Below are 22,650 nucleotides of genomic sequence, written 5' to 3' on the forward strand. Positions count from 1 at the left end.
TATTGTTATGGTTAAAATGACTGAACATTTTAGAGTTAATCAATATAATTATAGTGGCTTAACGAAAAAAAAATGTCTGATTAAAAAAAAAACTAAAAACATATAGGCTATGCTACTTGACAATAAAAAGCATTGCTTATTTAAAGTTCATGCTCCGGCGTTTCAAAAGGGGCAAACTTATAATTTGGAGATCATTTACCCCAAATAACATTTGTCAGCAGTGGTTTCTAGCCAACTGTTTACCTTCCGCGCGCCGCAGAAAGACCCTTCAGCTGCGCCTGTAGCGCGCGCGCTGCGTCACCCACCTGACCGCGAGCCATATGCAAATCTGCCCCGTCCTCGAACGCCATTGGCTCTCTCTCACTCATTTATTCCCTGTCAACGCGCATCACATGGCCGCTCTCCCACTAACTTTTCAAGCCCACTGCCTAAAGTAGCTCAAAGACAATTCTGCACTGGATGTGAAAATCACCCCGAGAGGAAGTTAGAACAAAACAAAAAGGGAGACGAGAAGCCGCAAAGTTACTCTCTGTCCTCAGTCTGGATTGTACCGATCCTGTTCCAGTGGCCTCTTTTGTTATTAAGAGGTTCTGCACGTGTGTGCCTGCCAGGGAACGGGGACGCGTGAATGTTTCTGTGTGTGAGTTGAGTTAGTTAAAGCCAGGTGAATGTATAGCATGATGATGGAAACGGACTTGCATTCCCCAGGACTCCAGACTAACACAAACACGGGCCACACGGGACCCAACGGAGGCAGCAAAGTTAACCAAGACCGCGTCAAGAGACCCATGAACGCGTTTATGGTGTGGTCTCGGGGTCAGCGCAGAAAAATGGCTCAGGAGAACCCAAAGATGCACAACTCGGAGATCAGCAAGCGCCTCGGAGCGGAGTGGAAAGTCATGTCCGAGGCGGAAAAACGACCCTTCATTGACGAGGCGAAAAGACTGCGCGCCATGCACATGAAGGAGCATCCGGATTACAAGTACCGACCCCGGAGGAAGACTAAGACGCTGCTCAAGAAGGACAAGTATTCTTTGGCCGGTGGCCTGCTCGCCGGATCCGGTGGCGGAGGCGGCGTGGGTCTAGGAATGGGTGCGGCTGGGGTCGGCCAAAGGTTGGAGAGTCCGGTGGGTCACGGCGGCGGCACCGCGGCGAGCTACGCGCACATGAACGGCTGGACCAACGGCGCGTACTCGGCCGCGGCTGCAGCCGCGATGATGCAGGAGGCTCAGCTCGCCTACAGCCAGCACCCAGGCACCGGAGCGCATCACCACCACGGCCACCACCACCATCCGCACAATCCCCAGCCTATGCACCGCTACGAAATGACGGCTCTCCAGTACAGCCCCATCTCAAACTCTCAGAGCTACATGAGCGCCTCGCCGTCAGGCTATGGGGGAATATCCTACGCGCAACACCAAAACTCCAGCGTGGCTTCATCTGGGGCCATCGGCGCGCTGGGCTCGTTGGTGAAATCAGAGCCGAGCGTAAGTCCTCCCGTTACAGCTCACTCTCGAGCCCCTTGTCCCGGAGACTTGCGAGAGATGATAAGCATGTATTTACCGGCGGCGGAGGCAGGGGACCCGTCAGTTCAGAGCAGACTTCACGCTGTACCGCAGCACTATCAAAGTTCCGCGACGAGCGTAAACGGAACCGTTCCACTGACACACATATGAACAGATTTCGTATTCAGACTCAAATAACCAAATATTTACCTCTTTTAGAGCATAACTACCTTTTTTTGTCCAGAATGTCAGTTCTTGTAATTTTTGAAGGTGATATTATTTAAATATAATACTTAAACTAAAGGGATGTTGTCTGAATAATTTATCCGAAATTACACAAAATGCGTGAGCTTTACACATTTGCGAGGGATTCATTCTTCTTTTGTGTGTGTTTGTGTGTAAGAGAGAGAAAGCGAGTGAGAGAGACTGTGTTTAAGACATGAAAAAGAGTGGGTGCTTCAGTGTAAAATATAGTCAAATGACAATGTTTTTAAAGTTTTCTACGATTTTTTCTCGATCCCACTTTAATTTGACAACACGTGAGTTACTGTATTTGATCTATTCCTTATTTGTTTGTTGTATTTTTCCTTGTACATTGTGAATATATTACAGAGAAAGATTGATACACATTTGTAAATATAATTCAGATTTGACGGATAAGAAGAAAACGTTTTTGTGTTGATGTGAGAATAATAAATTTCACTGCTTTTGCTCTGAATCTGGAAAGTTAGTTTGCTGTTTTTTTTGTTTGTTTGTTTTTTATCCCACGAGACTCACGATTAAGCAGATAGAAACAGAGTTAATGTCCCACTGTGAAAACACGAAACAAATGTTTAAAAAGGAAACATGTTGAGCAGATGATTATTTTAATTTTATAGGTGTAAATATAACTATGTATTTTAGCATGCAGTCAGAAATAAAATATAAAAATATAACCAAATACAGAAACTGAACTATCTATGTCAGATCTGCTGGAAATCCTATCAGTCGAGTTAACACTTATATATATATTGTTATTATTATTATTATCATTATAAATCACGTTTATAATTTCCCATTATTACGTTGCAAAAACATTTACGTTAGCAAATTATTTAGATTATACATTTAACGTTTTTAAAGAACATTTACAGTAATCGGGTAGAAAGCCTAATGTATAAAATATTTTATTTGATTGATGGTCTCTTTAAATGAGTTTACACTTAAGAGCTCTCCACTCAGGCTTGAAGCTCGTGGTTCTGTCTGTCTAAATGAAACTACTTCAGACCGCTGGATAATTACTGTTTATTTGATGCCACTGTTTTTGTTAAGCATGATCAGCTGCTTTAATCGCGGTAAAGCACAAGGCTATTTTACAGTAATGAATCCTTCTGTATTTTTCTCAAATTAGGAAGCCTTCCGTGACGTTGCTGTGTCTTGATGCATGATGGAGGTCAAAGTTCAAGACCTCTCAAAATAAAGAGTGTCCAATGAAAAACGACAAACAGCAAATAAAGAGCGAACAACATTATTCATTGTTCAATGGACCAACCCCTGTTTTTTTCTTCGTGAGCCCCGGATTGTGCAGACATATGCTTTAAATCCGCTCCACTTCAACTAAATCCGGCTGGGTATCCCGCGAGCCACTCATGACTATATTTACCGGATATAGAATAATTGCGTTCTAAACCCATTAATGGGATTAAAAATGTTTCTATTTCCACTTTTGATATGCAGTTTAAGCAGAATTATATTTTTTCGCCTTCTGGCTTATTATTTATTATAATTTTTTTTTTTTTTTTTTTACTAAAATAGACAACATAATTTTCTTATAATTGAATCACTGGTGGGTCATAAAGCAATGTTGCTCGTATCCTCCGTGGGGTGTCAGTGGGATTAAGATGAACGCAGAGTGCGTGGCAGAGAGTGCTTTGTGTCAGAGAGAGGGGAGGATTAAACAACCCTAAAAGCTGAACCCCCGGGTCAGCGACAAGTCTCTTTCTTATTACAATGACACCCGGAAGAGTGACGTGACGCGGGAGCTTTCTCGCAACAAGCAGGATTCAGGGAGGTCTTTGAGGTTTCTTTTTTTTTTACTTCGCTGATGACCGTGAGAATTGTCGACGAAGTTTCACGTGCATGTTTTTTTTTTCGTTTTCTTTTTTTTTAAAATCAAAAACAGGTTCGTTTAAGAACAAATAACGCAACTCGCTTATTCTATTTGCGCACTATTTGCTTGTTTTTAGCTGTTTAAGTTACGGTTAAGGCGACACATTACATACTTTTATACACATTTTCCCCTATATGCAAACAAATTGTTATCACATACAATTTATATATAATGCTATCACATTATATATACTAAACCCTATTTTCGCATCACAAGGATAGGGCAATACACAACATTGCTCTTTATAGCAACGCGGATTTGCATTCAGAAACAAAAAGAGTGAGCCCAGCATGGGCACCCGTCCAGCAGCAGACTGGCAAACCTCAACCTATTCACCTCCACCGTCTCCTGGCAGAAGAAAAAGAATACATCCGTAAATCTCACCAATAAATCTGTAACAGCCAGACAGAACTTTATCACATTTACACCACGATGTTCTAAAGTAAAATTGTCTAAATGGGCTTGTATTTTGTCATTTGTAAAACTGGCGATACTTTGCACTCACTGTCCTAAATGTTGCTAATTAGCATCAGGTTTATCATACCCCTGCATATTTTCTTGCCTCCTCAGAAAAAAAGCTGGTTGCCGTTCTGCTACGGAAGATTACAGAGACAGATTGCAGAGGACGAATGTGCGGCGCCAGATTAGCGGGGAATAGAAAAAGCAACTGGGCCAATAAATTCCTTGCGCAGGCCTTATCGTGCAATTACACGTTGACATGTTTAACAATCTCGTGTTTTTTTCCCCCTAATCCACAAACCCTCCAAGAGACACGAGACGTTATGCGCTACAGTCGTTTCAGACGTGGTTAAATGTTTACTGAATAAAACCTGAAAACTGTGCTAACACGTTCCACAAAATATCATATTTTTGGGGACCGTTTTATTTTCAACATTCTTCTCTCACGTTTAGATAACCAGAAACTAAAATGTATTATTTTTCGTCTGCTTTATCACAACATCTTCGTGTTTGTCAAAGCAATGTGCTGTTTACTATATGTGTATAGTTGCAACTTGCGATTGCTGCTTTTTAAGATAATCTTTCGTAGATCATTGAAAAATATACAACATGAGATTGTCGTGATCTAAACCTGACATCGGGGAGAAAGATGATGATGACATTAACACACTCTCGCTCAAATTTCCTTTGTTATGTAACATAGGCCTATCCCAATTTAGGCTATTAAGCCGGTCTGCATAATACTTTCGTTTGTCATGTTTGTAAAAGCTGTTTTAACCAACTCCTAAATTGGCTTTGCAGTTTGTAATGACTGAAAAATGAGCTAAATGCATAATTTATTAAGTGTGTCTTTGTTTCGGACAAATTGAACGCAAGGCGAAGGAACTCTTTAAGTACGTAATGGGTTAACGAGTGGTCCGAGGCCCTGGTTAATTTACGAACGCATTTACGTCCTATGATGCTCGTAAAGGAAACGTGCAGAAGAGATTGAGTCGGCCATACGTCTGACTAAAGTTCTGCTCTGCGCATTTGGGAAGCCCGTGCATTGGTAGTTAACGAGTTATCTCTTTCTCTCGGTCTCTTTTCCCGCATGCACACACTCTTACTTTCCCCTGTTACCAGTGTCCGCCTGTGCGGGGGCCTGCGGCGAAGTGATTGTGAGAGACTCTGTTGGAATTTGGCAGCGTGGCGGCTTTGGAACGGCGCCCCACACTGACTGTCATTCAGCGGGCCTGCGCGACTCACTGTGCCGCTGGGAAGTGTCGCTCATCCGTGCACTCATTGGCCTTACAAAGCTGATTACAAGCATCAGCGAATTCCTGAAGGCAATGAGAGGCGATGCAGGTGCACGAGAGGGTAAGTTCTGGGTTGGAAAATTCGCGGATGATGCCGAAAGTTGTGAATACCCAAAACAGCCTCACCCAGTAAGACTTTGATAAGTAGTCCATAAGAGGCGCTAAAATACTAAACATTTAGACTACGATTTCTGAAATGAACTTCTTTCTCTCTCTCTTTATTAAGAGACTTACAATAGCCTACTGGAGAAAGAGCATTGTAGCATCGACAGTCTGTTTTTGTTATATGTTATATTGAATTAGGAATATTTAGTTCAACCTCGGTTTGAAAATGCTTTGAAGTTTAAAGGGGTTTTTTTTGTATGAATATTTTTCCTGAGATTGTTGATACAAATCTCAATAAAATGCTGGAAATTTTGAAATAAATAGTTTCATAAATAAAAAATAGTCATGTTTGAAAAACGTTTGTACATGTGGTGTACATGTAGAAAAACATTTTAATATTACTTGACAACCGAAAATAAATAAATAAATATAATCAAAAGTCTTAATTATTTTGTGAAGGTCATGTATTTTTATTTTATAAGAAAATGTGGGCTACGTTTTGATCAGATCACATCGAGTAACCCAAGAAAACCTTAGGTTATTGTGACTCAAAAATATTTGACCTTGAAAAATATGTTTGGAAAGTTTGAGAAAGATAACTTTTTTAGAACTTGTTACACGTGTTTTATATAATTAGATTTAATAGGTTATATCTCTTTTTTATTATCATCTCAGTCATCCTTAGTTCAAAATATGGATTTCTCAAACCACAAGCCAAGGTCTAAATAGCCTCATGTCTTTAGTAGGCTAATTATTTTGCATCTACCCCACTTTTCAAGAGCTGACAGCAGTGTTGTACTGCTACTTATGTCCACAATTATGTGCGTGTGGGTTAAAATCTATTATGATTTTAAAACGTTTTCAGAACAGAATTAGATAAACCGAGAGCGATCACTATGTCATTGATATCTCTCGACGTCTCCACTACATCACGTTCCTTAAAAGGAGACCCGTCACCTGAGAGTTGTCACCCAACTGTCACTTGCTGTTTAACGGACAAAAGAGGTCTCCCTGACGGTCTATGGCAGCTAGTCAACCAGAACGGACTATGCAAATAGCCCGGAGAAGGCGAGAAGATGGCGAACAGTGCTCTCAATTGTTCTTTGGATTTCACCGCTTTCCGCGCGCAGCTGCATCTCTGTAGTTACCCAGGATACTATTTTGCATTCGCGAGCTGAAGCCTCAAAGGTCTCAACTAAACAGGCATCTTAAACAGTTGAGCTTAAGAAAGTGGAAAGATTAAGATATACATAAACGTGAAAAGTGCAAGAGATTAAAGCAACACGAAACTTTACAATGTCATACCGAGCAATAATCAGTAAGTGCGCGCCTGGAGCTGTCCAGGTGCTGAAATCCATCATGCTGAAAGGTGTGGCTTACAAATGTGTCAACTTTAATACATTACTAATATGCTTTTAGTCTAGCTGCAGAATATGATACAGAGTGACCAGAATATACATATTTCAAATGTCAGCTCAAACGGTGATTTAGAACAGGCAGCCCCTGTCTCAACTCTTTCCACTTGTCAGGGTCCACCTTATTTTCAACGTAAGAGCGGGCACGGGCCATTTGTGTCATTCTCTTCCACTTATATTAAATGTACCAACCTGATCTCATGAATGCGCGTTTAAATATCACGATTTTCTGTTTTTATTTGGCTTACTATGTATACTAAGAAGTGGACTCTGGCGTGCATATGATACGCAATTGGTAGGCTTAAGGGTCTAGGGTAGGTGCTTATTATATGCACGTCAAACACATGCGTATCGCATGCCAAAGTCAGTTTCTGCGTATAAATCGTGCTATAGATAGGCACATTCTTACAAAATAGCTTACTTCCATGTTGTAGAATGGAAACAATATTTTTGTTCTGAATTGAATCAATATATATATATATATATATATATATATATATATATATATATATATATATATATATATTGTTGTTGTTGTAAGGGTTAGGGCTTAAAATCAAGTAATTCTGTACACACAATATGCAATTAAAGGATGTCAGCCTTTTTCTTTGGTGCTGAACAAAGGGCAACCTGAAGTTATATTTGTAAGTTTTCCATTCACCATTTATTTATTTATTTATTTATTTATTTATAAGTGCTCACCTTTCCTACATTTTACAATTGACTGCAATTTGCTGTTGGCCAGTGGCTAAAACCTCACCTCTTCTAGCTCTTTGCTTTGGTTGGTCAAAGCTGCCAAAAAATAAAAGGCTGTAAATTAGGCCAATTTTATGATGTCTAGCGTAATTCTGTGGTGCTTCCCATGAAGTGCCAGCGGGTGAGGATACAAAAAAACAGACAGAACATTCTGTTGCCTTGTGGGGCAGTTAACCTCTTAATCATCAGATGAATGTGTAGTGCCATTTGGTGCTTTCTTGGTTGGGATGGAGTTTAGGGTGGCACACACCCCACTGTGGCCAATGGGCATTACATGAGTATTTGTGTGGGTGTAGTTGTGTGCATGTTTCTTGAATTTTTCATGGGGTTTCTACAGTATATGTAAATTCTCAGCTTGGATTTACTTAACCACATGCATGTTATTGACACGGCCAATATTGGGCAAAGTGAAATGAATCTAAACTGATGTTATAGATTCAAACCTGCAAGTTGATTAAGTTTTTGGATAAAAAACAGATTCAAGCCAAATTAGTAATATTTAGTGAATTAGTTAACTGGTTCAATCTACCAATTCATAGTATTAAACATAATTTAAGGAAAAATAAAAGAAGATGCGCTAGTTAAATCTAGATGCTGCTATAGTTCTTATCGCTAATGTTTAAGCAGTGAAAAATGTTCAAGACCTAACTAAAATGAACCAACATTCATATTGTAAAACACTCAAAACATACTGACTGAACTGATGAAATATGATGTTTTAAATGTGTTTCTTCATCTAATGGGTGAATTAAAAGTTTATGTTTTTGCATCCAATTGGTAAGCATTGCTAAAATGGTTTGTGTGGGGATTAAGCAGAACTGGAGGAGATGAGGGAAGCTTGATGACTTTTCAAGACCATCGAAAATTTTTTCAACAAAGGCAAATGGAGGAGAGAAAAAGGGAAGAGTGTTAAAAGAGTGTACATGACCTAGGAATAGTAAAAGTAAATAGCAAAAATAAATAAACAGACAGGTTGGGATTGACAGAAAATTGACAGAAGTCTCATATTCTCTCCAAGGCTGCATTTATTTAATAAAAAAATGCAGTGGAAACAGTAATATTGTGAAATATTATTACAATTTAAATGATCATTTTGAATTTGAATATATCTGGAAATTAAATAATTCCCGTGATGGCAAACCTACATTTTCAGCAGCAGTTAATCCAGTCTTTAGTGTAACATTCCATCTTTGTGGAAATCATGATACACAAGTTTGAAGTCATTAAAATGTTCATAATAATAATACTTTTATTTAGCAAGGACACAATAAATTGAATAAAAAACACAGTGAATGCATTTATAATGCTACAAAAGATTTCTATTTCAAATAAATGCTGTTCTTTTGAACTTTGTGTTCATCAAAGAATGTCACCCTTTCTACAAAAAAATATGAAGCAGTAAAAACATTTTTTAATAGTGATGATAAAACAACCTTTGTTAATATTTGAGCACCAATAATAAGTGATAACAATTGAGCACCAAATCAGCATATTAGGATGATTTCTGAAGAGTCATATGACACCGAAGACTGGATGTAAATATTTCACAATATTACTGTATAACTACATTACTGTAAATGCATCCACCCTTGAAAAGCTTAAGAAATGTCTTTCAAAACATTAAAAAATTATAGTTATTCCAAAATTGTCACCGTTATTGTATAGGCATACAAAAAATGTATGATGTAAATAACGTTCTACATGCATGGCACTGACTTTCTGACCCTCATACATAGCATTTAGAGGGATTTGCAATCATGAAGCTTTAAAGGGATGTTCAGGGCACACACACACACACACATACATACAAGTGACAGTTTATCCCTGATCTGGGGTCAAGACTCAATCTGTCTTTGATTCTTTAAACCCCAAACCTGGGGTCTTGTTTCAGACTAGTGGAACCATATCTGTGCTGCTTGACACAATGAACTTGACAGACAACCAGATTTCCCTACCAAGGGTCTGGTTAGGGTTACTCTATTCTTATTATGCTGTCTGAAAGAGAACAGGTAATGGAGTCTGATGCAAGGTGGAGGACCGCAGATTGTGCCTTTTATTCAGCTCTACCTTGATTACCTGAAACTCAGGTAATTGCGGTGGCTCTATTTCAGACGCTGTTTACCCCTTCAGAAATAATCATCTGATCAGTCTGCCCTCACCTGGGGCAGAAAGAGCACTGAGCCGGCACAACCCCACTCCCCTATCATTGTCACTGCTCCACTGACTGTTTCACCACACCAGAACTACTGCAATACTAATATACGTCCATACACCTGCCTCAGTATAACGCCAAGCTTCCGCCTCAAAACAATGATTGACATCTCTAAAATCTGCAACAATCTGCAATTTGCCAAAGACTAAGTGCTGTTACAGTATGTTTTATCTGATCAGGGGGCCGGGAGAGAGAGGGAAGGAGGGATGAGGAAAGCAAAAGAATACCCTCTTCTAGCCCATGGGGATAGCAGACCTCTTGTATTCTTGATCAGTATGCCTCTATTTGACTGGAACTATTTCCAGACCTCCTGCCTGCTTGGTTTGCCTATAGTGCAGGCCGAGCCACAATAGCGTCCCGCCGTGCTGCTCTGGCTGCCTCCATGCTTTCAGGCAGAGCAGAGCCTCGCTGCCGTGGTGATTCATTATTCTGTTGCCCCCAGTGACCGGGAGCAGGCCAAGCCCCCTCCTGCCAAACAGGCCACTAAGTGGCAAGAAATGAAATGAGTGACATTTCCTAAAAGTTCTGACCTTTGTTTTCCCATTGAGTCAGCTGCCATGTTGGAGAAAAAGTAGTGCACTCTGAAAGTAGAGTGCGCACACACGTTTTAAAGCCGTTTGTTTTGCTACTGTTTTTTTTTTTTTTAGTTAAAACACCTGTTAGCCTGGAATAATATATTGATATTTAAGGTAGTGAAGGCATAAGGAAATAAGTATTTCAAGACAAAAATTTTTTTAATGTGTCTTACAGTAAATTATTAAATAGAAATAAAATAATTATTAAAATAATATTTATGGCACTAATAGTCTTAATTTGTTTTCAGTATTTAATGTGGAATATTTAAACATTCTTTTTACTTTTTTTGAAGCCATGATTCCATAAAAAAAGAAACATTATTGGAACCTCTCCATTGAAAATAAAAGGTTATTTTTAGTGGAAAATGTTTCTTCAGATTATGAAATCTTCACAGTGAGAAAAAATATATATATTTTAAGAACTGTTCAATGAAAGGTTTTGGGGGGGAACCAAAAATGGCTCATTACTGCCAAAACTTCCTTTTGGAACCTTTTTGATTTTTTTTTTGCAGTGGTCATAGAATAACCATTTTTGGTTCCCCAAAGAACTTTTCAGTGCACAGTTCTTGAAACAACCATTTTAGAAAAATGCAGATTTTGACACGAGCTTTTGTTCTCAGAAGTCACGCGGTATTGGACCTGCGTGCGCGAGAGTCCACATTTGTCGCACATTATAAATGGCGTTGATCTCGCGTTCACCGCACCGCTGCGCGCGTCTCGAATCTAAACCACGGTCGCCACTTTAAGCTGCTGACTCCAGACCTCGATAATAACATCCTGACTGCCCACCGGAGCCCCAGAAATCAAGCTGACTACGGACGCTAGCGCTGTAACGGCTGCTCGGCGAGACCTGTCGGTCACACAGCGCTGCGCTCGGACCAGCGCTAATTGGTTGACTAATTGAACCCTGCGTGCGGCTGCCCTCCGTTCTCGGTAATCAACTTGTGTTTCAGGCGGTGGAAGATTTCTCAAACTTCGGCTATTATTTTTTATGGCCATTTCATATTCTTGACTTTTAATGTTCAGACACTAATAGGCTATTCATATTCATATTATTTAAATATCTATACTTGAAAAGACTTTTACAGCCTGTTGATTGTTCTCTGCTTGTTTATTGGTTTACTGGTCAGCTCTAATGCATCAAAATATACCTTATCACCTTCAGCAAATACATGCAAACAGCATATTTTTCAGCCAGATTTCTCAGAAACCCTCTATTATTAAAGTTAAATGTTCTTAAAATGTTAAACTCCTAATTATTTCTTAGAAAATTCTGCATGTTTTAAAGATAATGTTGTTCACAGACCCCCTGGAGAAGTTGATGGGTCCCTCTGGTTAAAAACTCTGGATCAAGACAGAAACATAAAGCCTATGATTTTCTTTAGAAGAGCTGATATGTCTTTCATGAGCTGGTATGTTCTATTTGTCACACACTGGTGCTGTGTTTGCACACTGTAGCATCAAAAATGAGATCATATTAATATCTCTATTAATTTGTTTCTTCTATACAGCAATTAGATTAGTATACAGTGTAAATGGACAGTTTAGCTTTCGCCTTCTGACTTTTAGTGATCCCACGTTTCTAAATGTTCAGAAGAGGTCTCAAGCACACAGACACATACACACACACACACACACACACACACACACAGAGAGTGCTTTTCTTAAGTGATGTAAGTAGAAAAAAAATCTGACAAAATTAAGGTCTAGATTTATTCTAACTGTAAACTATTGAGTGAGCTTTGGAAGTGCAACCTCAGAATAACACCATTTAGAGATCCAAACACACACAGTCTCGGTCTCTCTTCACTCCTCACCTGTCTCTATTTTTCTCTTTCAGCTCTTTCTTTCTCTTCTTCTTGGCTTCCCTTATTCTCTCTTCTGTGGTTTGGCATCTCTCCATAGAAGAGGATTCGGGAAGTTTGGCTGGCTGCGAAACCATTTCATATGCCTGTTTTACAGGGAAAGCAGTATTAGTCTTTGTGTGACAGACAGTCACCGTAGTCTCCGCACAAAATCCTCTGTCTACATCCGACCCTGACCTCTCTGTCACCCATGTGATTCACCAGGTGCTGTACTGCATGAGTGGAGGAATCCAACCACTGTGCTCAAACTTGAAGATGGATGTTGTAGCAAATATCATTATTTCTGTGGTTAGACATTAGCATCTTCACAATTTAATTTGTCCTGTACTGTTTGTGATAAGAAACTAACGGCATTGACTTAAGGAGAAATGGGTTTTAAATCATGTGACACTGGAAAAAAAATCAGGAATAAATATATATATTTAAATATATTAAAATAGAAATCAGTTCTTTTGATCTGTAATAACAATCCACAATATTACTGTTTTAAGTTACTTTAAGAACGTTGGTGCAGTCAAGTTGAGTGTTTAACAATCTACAAGGTCCTTTGAAAAGCACTGTTGAGAGCAAAGTACTGCTGTATTGATGTTACAAGAGCAAATTGCTTTTGGTTGCTGAAAGGATCGACATACAGTTCACCATCTTTCAAAAACTAAATTAATAAAAAACAAAACATTCTCAGCCTACTTTCTGTCTTTTTGCTCTGACCAGTGGATATGCTGAAGCAGAAGAAGGACTCTGAAGAACTTATATACACTACAGTATACTGATTGATTTTGTACTACATGCACGGTCCTCACTAACACTCAAATCAACATCTTCTCATATCAGGATTTCTGTCTATTTAAAAAATTTAATATCTGAAAAGTCCTTTTATTAGATGTGAATGTCCATTAGTCTAATAAAGAAAGCAGGGCTTAAAATTTCCCTACACTGATTTTTCACCTAAAAAAAAAAGCAGGTTTGAGACATTGATGGGTTTTTTTCTTTAGTTGTAGCAGTCAGGTACACTGAGGGAGGCTAATTACCTCTATAACAATAGGAAATAACTAAATGGACTCATAATGACTTACATTCAAAGTAAAGACAATGACCTGAACCTAATTATCCAATCTAACCATATACTGTAGAGCAAGATGAGAGATACCACAATTCAACCATCTGCCCAATCGGATCAGAGCAATCAGCTTCCTAAACCACTCGCTCATTTGGCTGAGGCACATTTCCTACAGTACCTTTTAACCTCTCCTTGCTCCCCAGGCTTGGCTTTTAGTATGACAGACAAAGTGTGTAGGGAGTATCTAATGGAATGGACCCAGCGGGGTGTAGGCTGCTTTTGGGACTGAGCCGGGGCCTAATGTCAGGTGAACAGGAATATGCAGTAAGGTAGAGATTGAACGACCTGGGTTACTCTGCTCTTAGTGAGGAAAAAACATCTGAGGAGACAAAAAAATAAATAAAATATAATTTAAAAAGTGCTACAATATCAATTTCTTAGCAACTTCTCATGCTTTTCTTCCTTTTTTTAATCTACCACCATTTTTAATCTTCATTCCTTCCTTCCATCTGCTCTGCTCTCTTTCTCTTTATTTGGGGTCAATAAGATTTCTTAATGCTTTTGAAAATAGTCTCTTATGTTCACAAAGGCTGCATGTATTTGATCAAAATGTCGTAAAAACATTAAAGGTCCCGTTCTTCGTGATCCCATGTTTTAAACTTTAGTTAGTGTGTAATGTTGTTGTTAGAGTATAAATAATATCTGTAAAATTATAAAGCTCAAAGTTCAATGCCAAGCGAGATATTTTATTTAACAGAATTCGCCGACAAAAAACGACCTGTTTGGACTATATCCCTCTAGCAGTAATGACGTCACTAGAACAGTTTTTGACTAACCTCCGCCCACTTGAATACGCAAAAAGGGGGGCGTGGTCTTGTTGCGCTCCGGCGGAGAAGAGGAAGAGTTGCGTTTGTGTTTGTCGCCATGTCGTCTAAACTGAAAGTTATTTTCATCTCGGAGTCCAATCATCTTTGTTGGGCTTCCCAGGGATGCTGTACTTGGAGATTAATGGTTACAATTTATGTTTAACTCGGTTCCCGAAAATTATAATTGACATGTAAAACTATGTGCAGCACATTTTGCTGAGGACAGCTTCCTCAATCTCAATCAGTTTAATGCCGGATTCGCACAAAGATTATTCCTGAAAGATGGAGCAGTTCCCTCTTTGTCTGGAGAAGGCGTTGTTTATGGACCACAACCGATAAGTGTATTTCATTATTGAAGTTGGTGCGTTTAACAGTTTGTGTAACTTATTACACAAAGGGCAACTCTGTTTAGCTTTGTTAACTAGATGTTAGGGCTGTGCAAAAAAATCGAATACGATTTTCCTGCGCATCTCGTCAGTAAAAACGCTCCTGTGATTATAAGTACATCTCCAGAACATGCTCCTGCTCACTTGCTTCTCAAAACTAGCCCAATCGCGTTTCCAGGAGGGAAGCCTGCGCTCAGCTGCTGTCGAATCACAACACAGGAACCGGTGGCCCAATCAGAACTCGTCACGTATTTCTGAAAGAGGGACTTTATAGAACAAGGAAGACATCAGCCTGTTTTTATTACAGTGAAAACAGCGGTATACAGATAGGTGAATTGTGTGAAAAATGTTTTTTTTACACGCGAAACATTTACATGTTATATTACACACTGTAAACACAATCAAAGCTTCAAAAAAAGCACGAAAAACGGGACCTTTAATATTGTTAAATATTATTACAGTTTAAAATAACTTATTTGTATATATTTTAAAATGTAATTATGTAATTTATTCTTGTGATATAAAGCTGAATTTTCAGCATCATTGCTCCCGTCTTGAGTGTCACATGATTCTTCAGAAATGGTTTGATTTGCTGTTTAAGAAACATTTCTTATTCTTATTATAAATAATGTGGAAAACAGTTGTACTGCATAATATTTTTGTGGGAACTCAACGGTGATGTTTTATCTATCTATCTATCTATCTATCTATCTATCTATCTATCTATCTATCTATCTATCTATCTATCTATCTATCTATCTATCTATCTATCTATCATCTTTTATGAATATTTACAGGTGAATCTCAATAAATTAGAATGTCATTGAAAAGTTCATTTATGCTGGCAGCCATATCAACCTGGAGCCCAAGACCGGTTGGCCACTGAAGCTAAGCAAGGCTGAGCCTGGTCAGTACTTGGATGGTAGACCTCCTGAGAAAACTAGGTTGCTGCTGGAAAAGGTGCTAGTGAGGCCAGAAGGGGGTGCTCACCCTGAGGTCTGTGTGGGTCCTAGCGCCCCAGTGTAGTGATGGGGACACTATACTGTCAACAAGCACCATCCTTCAGATGAGACGTTAAACCGAGGTCCTGACTCTCTGTGGTCATTAAAAATCCCAGGATGTCTTTCGAAAAGAGTAGAGGTGTGACCTTGGCTTCCCGGCTAAATTCACCCATTGGCCTCTGACTATCATGGCCTCCTAACAATCCCCATATCCGCTGATTGGCTTCATCACTCTGTCTACTCTCCACCAGTAAGCCGGTGTGTGGTGGCCGTTCTGGCGCACTATGGCTGCCATCGCATCATCCAGGTGGATGCTACCCCCCTGACAATGTAAAAGCGCTTTGAGTTCCTAGAAAAGCGCTATATAAATGTAAGGAATTATAATTATTATTATTATTTCAGTAATTCAACTCAAATTGAGAAACTCGTGTATTAAATTCAATGCACAAAGACTGAAGTAGTCTAAGTCTTTGGTTCTTTTAGTTGTGATGATTTTGGCTCACATTTAACAAAAACCCACCAATTCACTATCTCAACAAATTAGAATACTTCATAAGACCAATAAAAAAAGTCCTTCTGGAAAGTATGTTTATTTACTGTACATGTACTCAATACTTGGTAGGGGCTACTTTTCCTTTAATTACTGCCTCAATTCGGCGTGGCATGGAGGTGATCAGTTTGTGGCACTGCTGAGGTGGTGGAAGCCCAGGTTTCTTTGACAGTGGCCTTCAGCTCATCTGCATTTTTTAGTCTCTTGTTTCTCATTTTCCTCTTGACAATACTCCATAGATTCTCTATGGGGTTCAGGTCTGGTGAGTTTGCTGGCCAGTCAAGCACACCAACACCATGGTCATTTTAACCAACTTTTGGTGCTTTTGGCAGTGTGGGTAGGTGCCAAATCCTGCTGGAAAATGAAATCAGCATCTTCAAAAAGCTGGTCAGCAGAAGGAAGCATGAAGTGCTCTAAGATTTCTTGGTAAACGGGTGCAAAAACACAATGGACCAACACCAGCAGATAACTGCACCCCAAATCATCACAGACTGTGGAAACTTAACACTGAACTTCAAGCAACTTGGGCTATGAGCTTCTCCACCCTTCCTCCAGACTCTAGGACCTTGGTTTCCAAATGAAATACAAAACTTGCTATCATCTGAAAAGAGGACTTTGGACCACTAGAAACAGTACAGTTCTTCTTCTCCTTAGCCCAGGCAAGGGCATTGTCTGTGGTTCAGCAAATTCCTTGACACGTCTGTGTGTGGTGGATCTTGATGCCTTGACCCCAGCCTCAGTCCATTCCCTGTGAAGGTCACTCAAATTCTTGAATCGATTTTGCTTGACAATCCTCATAAGGCTGGTTCTCTCGGTTGGTTGTGCATCTTTTTGCATCTTGTCTTCCCCATGATTGTGTAGCCTAGTGAACCAAACTGAGAGCCCATTTTGAAGGCTCAGGAAACCTTTGCTGGTGTTTTGAGTTGATTAGCTGATTTGCATGTCACTATATTCTAATTTGTTGAGATTGTTTTTGTTAAATGTGAGCCAAAATCATCACAATTAAAAGAACCAAAGACTTAAACTACTTCAGTCTGTGTGCACTATTTAATACATGAGTTTCACAATTTGAGTTGAATTACTGAAATAAATGAACTTTTCCACGACATTCTTATTGAGATTGCACCTGTAGTTCCAAAATAAATAACACATATCTATACTTTCACTTTTGATCAATTTAATTTCAATGCTAAATAAAAGTATTAATTTATTTTCAGTTTATGAAATAATTATTTTGAATAATGTAAATTAAAATGTGATAATCATAATTTAAAAGGAAGCATTTTTTCAAGCATTTTTAAGCAATCAAGTGTAGTTCAGGCCTGTTTTCATTATACACTTTTTATTCTTTCAGATCATTATTTTCAGAACTGTCCGATCTTCCAGTTTGAAAATGAAGCTGAACATTGATTTCAAATATTGTAAAGCAATGTTTTTTTTCCTCCATGAAGTCTTTTTGTAGACTATCATAGTGCATAGCTGTTACCTGAGAAGTGCTAAATGAACTATTCCTCTTTTCAATTTTTATTCTCAGCATGACTAAAATGATCATCTAAAACTAGGAGGATGGAACCAGCCGTTCTTATTTTGTTAACAAAATGTACTTAATGGCTGTTGTGGAATCATATTTTAATAGCTGAAGTGATTGGCCTGATATTAGAAACCATTATATTACACAAATGTTTATAGAAGTGATTTTAATTTGTAATTCAGAAAGCTCCCTGATAATTCTCTGTAATCTGGAATGCAGTAACAGTGCCCCCTTTTGAGTGGAGAGGCCCTTGATCTGTAACCTCAAAATAGACCATGAGTCTGTGGGTGAGTGTGTGTGTGCTCCTATAGTTTCTCTAAGGTTTTTTTTATGAATACCAACCAGTGAGGAATGCTTGGACCAGCTCACTTTTCTTTCACTGTATAAGCTGCTACATTTAAAATCATTACAAAATGAAAATATTATTTGAAGTGAAATGCAATAAAAGTCTTCATTTACAGATCGTATCTGTTGTACAGTAAAGTGCACATTAAAATCTACTTTGCTACTTGCAAATGATTGTGTTTGGCAAACCAGCTGAGCAATCCGCGACTCCACATCGACAGGTGATACTAACAGTGGCACTAACAAATAAAAACATCACATATACCTGGGTACCTGGGGCCTGTACTATGAAGGTAGCTGAACAAACTCTGGGTTACAGGATTGGTTTTGAGTCGACAAAACCAAACCGATGCAATCAGGCTTTATTGGTACCATGACGCAGCTCATCAACTTTCTCTGTCAACTCAGGCTTTGATCCTTAAACTATGATTAATCCACGTGCGCGTGCACATAAAAGAGTGACGTCGACACTGAACAACCAATCGCGTTCGATATAGAGCGAGAACTATATATTTTTCCGCGCAGGAGCAAGAGATAATTTTTCAGAAATATGAAGCATATAGAAGTATTTTTCAAGCACGCAGTAACACTCTATCTGCTGCCGAAGCAAGAGAACAATCTTGGAGGAATATTGCTGATTGCGTTAATGCATAGGTTAAACAATTAATGTACATTTAATCATATAAAAAATGTATTAAATGCTAAAATGAAAATGTATTCGTGTTGATATATATATATATATATATATATATATATATATATATATATATATATACACATACATACATACGTACGTGTGTGTAGATGTAAAATGTGAATGTATAGGCTATTACATCCTAAGAAAGATTGATATTCATTGATTTTTAGATGCAACCCCAACTCCAAACGTTCTTGGCAGCAGATCAAGACAAAATATAAAAATATAATTCAAAGTGGTGAGTATTTACCATAACCTTTTATTCTTTTTTTGAACATGTAATCACAAACACTTATTTGCAGCAAACAGAAAAAAATGTGAAATGAGGAAAACTGGGGGAGGGCCACCTCCTCAAGATTACACTGTGGCGGAGGAGTTGGCGCTGAGCAACAATAAGGGGCGGCCGATTATGGATGGGATTGGAAGTGCTGTACAGTCTGACCCTGGTACTGGCTCCTCGAAGCAAGTGACACTGGGTATGTGTGTACAATGCATTACTAATGTTTTTTTTTTAAAGTTAAATATGGCTGACTCTGTTCTGCAGTAGAGGGAAATACAGTGTCCCTGTTGAAGCCAGCACACATGCACACAGTCTCCCACACAGAGGTCAGTATGCAGCAGACATAACACCAAACATAACCTGCTTTATAACAGTTATATTTATTAGGGTGAACCAAACGATGAAGACACTCTGTCTGTGTGTTCTGATACAGTTGCTGAGGTGAATGCACTGAGCTTTTTATTATGGAACACATTTAAATGTCATAATTAAGTGACCCCATACACAAAAGAAATATATTTGAAATCTATTTTCAGTTTATATTTTGGAATATATGCAAATATTTGAAATTGGCCCAATAAATATATTTCACACTTAACATCATATATTTTTTTATATTTCAGAATATATTTCAATGTACTTGGAATATATGACACATATTTTTGACACTTTTGGGGACCCATACAGAAAAAAATACATTGAAATATAACAAAAATACATTATGTTAAGTGTGAAATATATTTATTGGGCCAATTTCAAATATTTGCATATATTCCAAAACATTCTGAAAATATTTCAAATATATTTCTTTTGTGTATGGGACTGGCCCTTACACATCTCTTTTGTAGGATTTTTCACAACCTGCCCCAGAAACTGGAGGCCTCTACCTCAATGGGCTATAGAAGGAATGTGAACAGGGTAATGCTTTAAACCCTTGACATAAATTACAGTAAGTCCTGTGTTTGTAGAAAGACAAGCCACTTTTTGTGATTTGATCAACCTCCAGAAAACGTGTAATGATTGTTTGTGGTGGAATTGTTTTAGGTGGAAACAGACTCAGTCAGGGCCCTTTACAAAAGGAGTCTAGAACTAGACTGCACACTGAAGGAGCTGGACTGTGAGCTGAGGAGGCTTCAAATTAAAAAAATTAAATTGGAGATCAAACAGCTGGAAAAAACAGATCTCAGTATGTGAACTTTTTTTAACCAAGTAACCCTTTAGTATGAACACTATGAATGTTTATTAATGTCATTTTTCTTGCTCTCTTTCTTCCCCCCTAACCACATGATGACCAATAAAACAGTTTGAGACATATCTGCAGTGTCAGTGTGCATTTATTAAGTAAAATATTGTGTTGTGATTGCATCTCTGACAGCTGCGCCAGCTGGGTGGTCAAGTGTGATGGGGTCAATTTCATCAGGGAGAAGCTGGTTTTGTGGTGGTACTCGCTCCTTTCTGATAGTGGCTATATTATGCAGAATGGCACATGCAGCCACTATCTGTGATGCCCGCTCTGGTGACACTCTTAAATGACTAAGGCAGTTGAAACGTGCCTTTAGGATGCCAAAGGTCATCTCGATCTTGACCCTGGTTTTACTGAGGGCCACATCGAAGCGGTTTTGTGGCCCTGTCTGAGGGTCAGGATAGGGGGTTAGCAAAAACCTCTGGCATGCATAACCTCGATCTCCAACCAACAGGCCATCAAAAAGCCCTGTCATAGAACAGAAAAGGGGAAAATTGTGTAAGTTTTGCTATTAAAATTAAAACTTTAAAGTGTACTGTACCAAATTTAACCTGCCTTCCTCAAAGCGCTGACACAAAATAGACTCACGGTAAATTCATGAGTCATGCACAGAGCCAGGCCATTTGGCATCAAAACTTGTGATCATGCATTCATGATCACAAGTCATCTGCAGATGAAATGTACAGTAAATAATTGTCCTATCTGTTAGTTACTATTTATTTAAAGATTGATCTCAATGCAAAAAAAAAAAATAATTTCACATAGGCTATATAGTAGCCCTACCTGAACATTAAGGCTGTGAAAGGACTTTCTGTTCACATAATCTGCCTCATGTTCTCAGAGAGCTGTGGAGATTACAACATGTGTTCAGTCTATTGCTCCTTGAGCTATTGCTATTGACTCTAGGGAATCCTATCATAGGAATTAAAAATATATTTTAAATCATTCTTAACAGGTAGCTTCTGCATAACTTCTGTATAATAGATTTCTAAGTGTGAAATATGCTTTTTTGAAGATGAAAAAAAATGAGTGTGAAATGTTAAATTTGTTCATGTGATGTCACCCTATCAAGATATCTTACCGGCAATTTTATAAAAGCCCTCTTTTATGGACATGGTCGATAGATGTCCAGGGAACACAATGAAGCTGTTTATGTACCCCTGCAGAGCGAGGACCACCTTTCGAATGGTTCGACAGACCGTGTTTTTCCCTAGATTCTCTGCATCCCGACCGCATACAAGTATGTACCACTTGCAAAAAAACGCAACGCAATACATACCATTTGCGGTACAGTAAGAGCATGGCTTCGACGAATCACATTTGTTATGTGCGGCTCAAGAAGTTCACAAAGATAAGACATTCCTTCCGCGGAAAATCTGTATCTCTCATGCAAGTAAGTATCAGGAAAGTCAAATGGATTTTGTCTGTCCCTAAAAACTATTTCTCTACGAAGTGCTCATCTAACAATTTGCGCGGAGATGTCCACAGGATTTGGGAGAAAAGGTGAAGCCATTGCAACAGTGAACAGATGCTGGGAATTAGTTACGTCACCTATATGTTTCTTTGCTCACAGCTGATTGGTCAAACTTCAGTCTGAGATCTTGAATCCAAAACATAACCTGCCCCGGAGCAGGTTAGCAGTGCAGCGTAAGATACCATGGCAACGAACACCGATTAAAGCCGAGCTACTTTTATAGTACCTAAAACCCAGGGTTGGCGGAAACTAAGCTGAAACATAGTTGGCTAGCCACCTAATCCGGCTTCATGGTACAGGCCCCTGAGATATGTGACAAGTCACTAGCCAAAGCATCCCAGAATTCTTAGGATTTTGGGAGTCTGCCAAAAGATGTCAATCATCTGTAAACCAATCCAACATGAGAGTAGGAGGGCTCCAGGGATCATGTTCTGGTTGTTATAGGATCTATGGATCAGCACAGCACCTAGCGTCAGTGATTACTGAAGTCAAACATCAACCATCTCACGTTAACTCACCTCTGATGAAACCGATAAAACCTTTCAGGAAGGCAATAACGAGAAAATGCAACCAGGAGAGCCACTTTTTTATATAATTCCACCTGTGTTGATGGGTCTGACTAATTTAAAGTGCTGGATTGTCTTTTTGAAGTCTCACAACATTCTTCGAAACATGTCTTTGACAAACTGTAATACGCATCCAATCACAATCACAGGTTTCAATTACGACAGCAATGGAAATGTTCTGTCTGCAGGTGACCTAATTGAAATCTCTTGAGTCGATGTGTATCTGATGCGATATGATGTACCTCAGGGAGGGTACTTGAAGAGAGAAGAGTATCTCATAGATCAGAGATACCACTGATCCCGTAATAATCCCATGAT

At 38.9% G+C, this 22,650-nt stretch overlaps 1 protein-coding gene and 1 pseudogene across 1 annotated transcript; one reads left to right on the forward strand and one right to left on the reverse strand.

The window, feature by feature from the left end:
• The first annotated feature begins 398 nt into the window (after positions 1–398).
• Positions 399–2,235, forward strand: sox1b (SRY-box transcription factor 1b). Its single transcript, XM_059554541.1, has one exon. The coding sequence runs from the start codon at positions 669–671 to the stop codon at positions 1,674–1,676; it is 1,008 nt and encodes a 335-aa protein (XP_059410524.1). The 5' UTR covers positions 399–668; the 3' UTR covers positions 1,677–2,235.
• An 18,151-nt stretch (positions 2,236–20,386) lies between these two features.
• Positions 20,387–21,805, reverse strand: LOC132144241 (putative nuclease HARBI1; annotated as a pseudogene).
• Between the last annotated feature and the right edge of the window lie 845 nt (positions 21,806–22,650).

This window comes from Carassius carassius, chromosome 7 (genome assembly GCF_963082965.1).
Source record: "Carassius carassius chromosome 7, fCarCar2.1, whole genome shotgun sequence".
Taxonomy (NCBI): domain Eukaryota; kingdom Metazoa; phylum Chordata; class Actinopteri; order Cypriniformes; family Cyprinidae; genus Carassius; species Carassius carassius.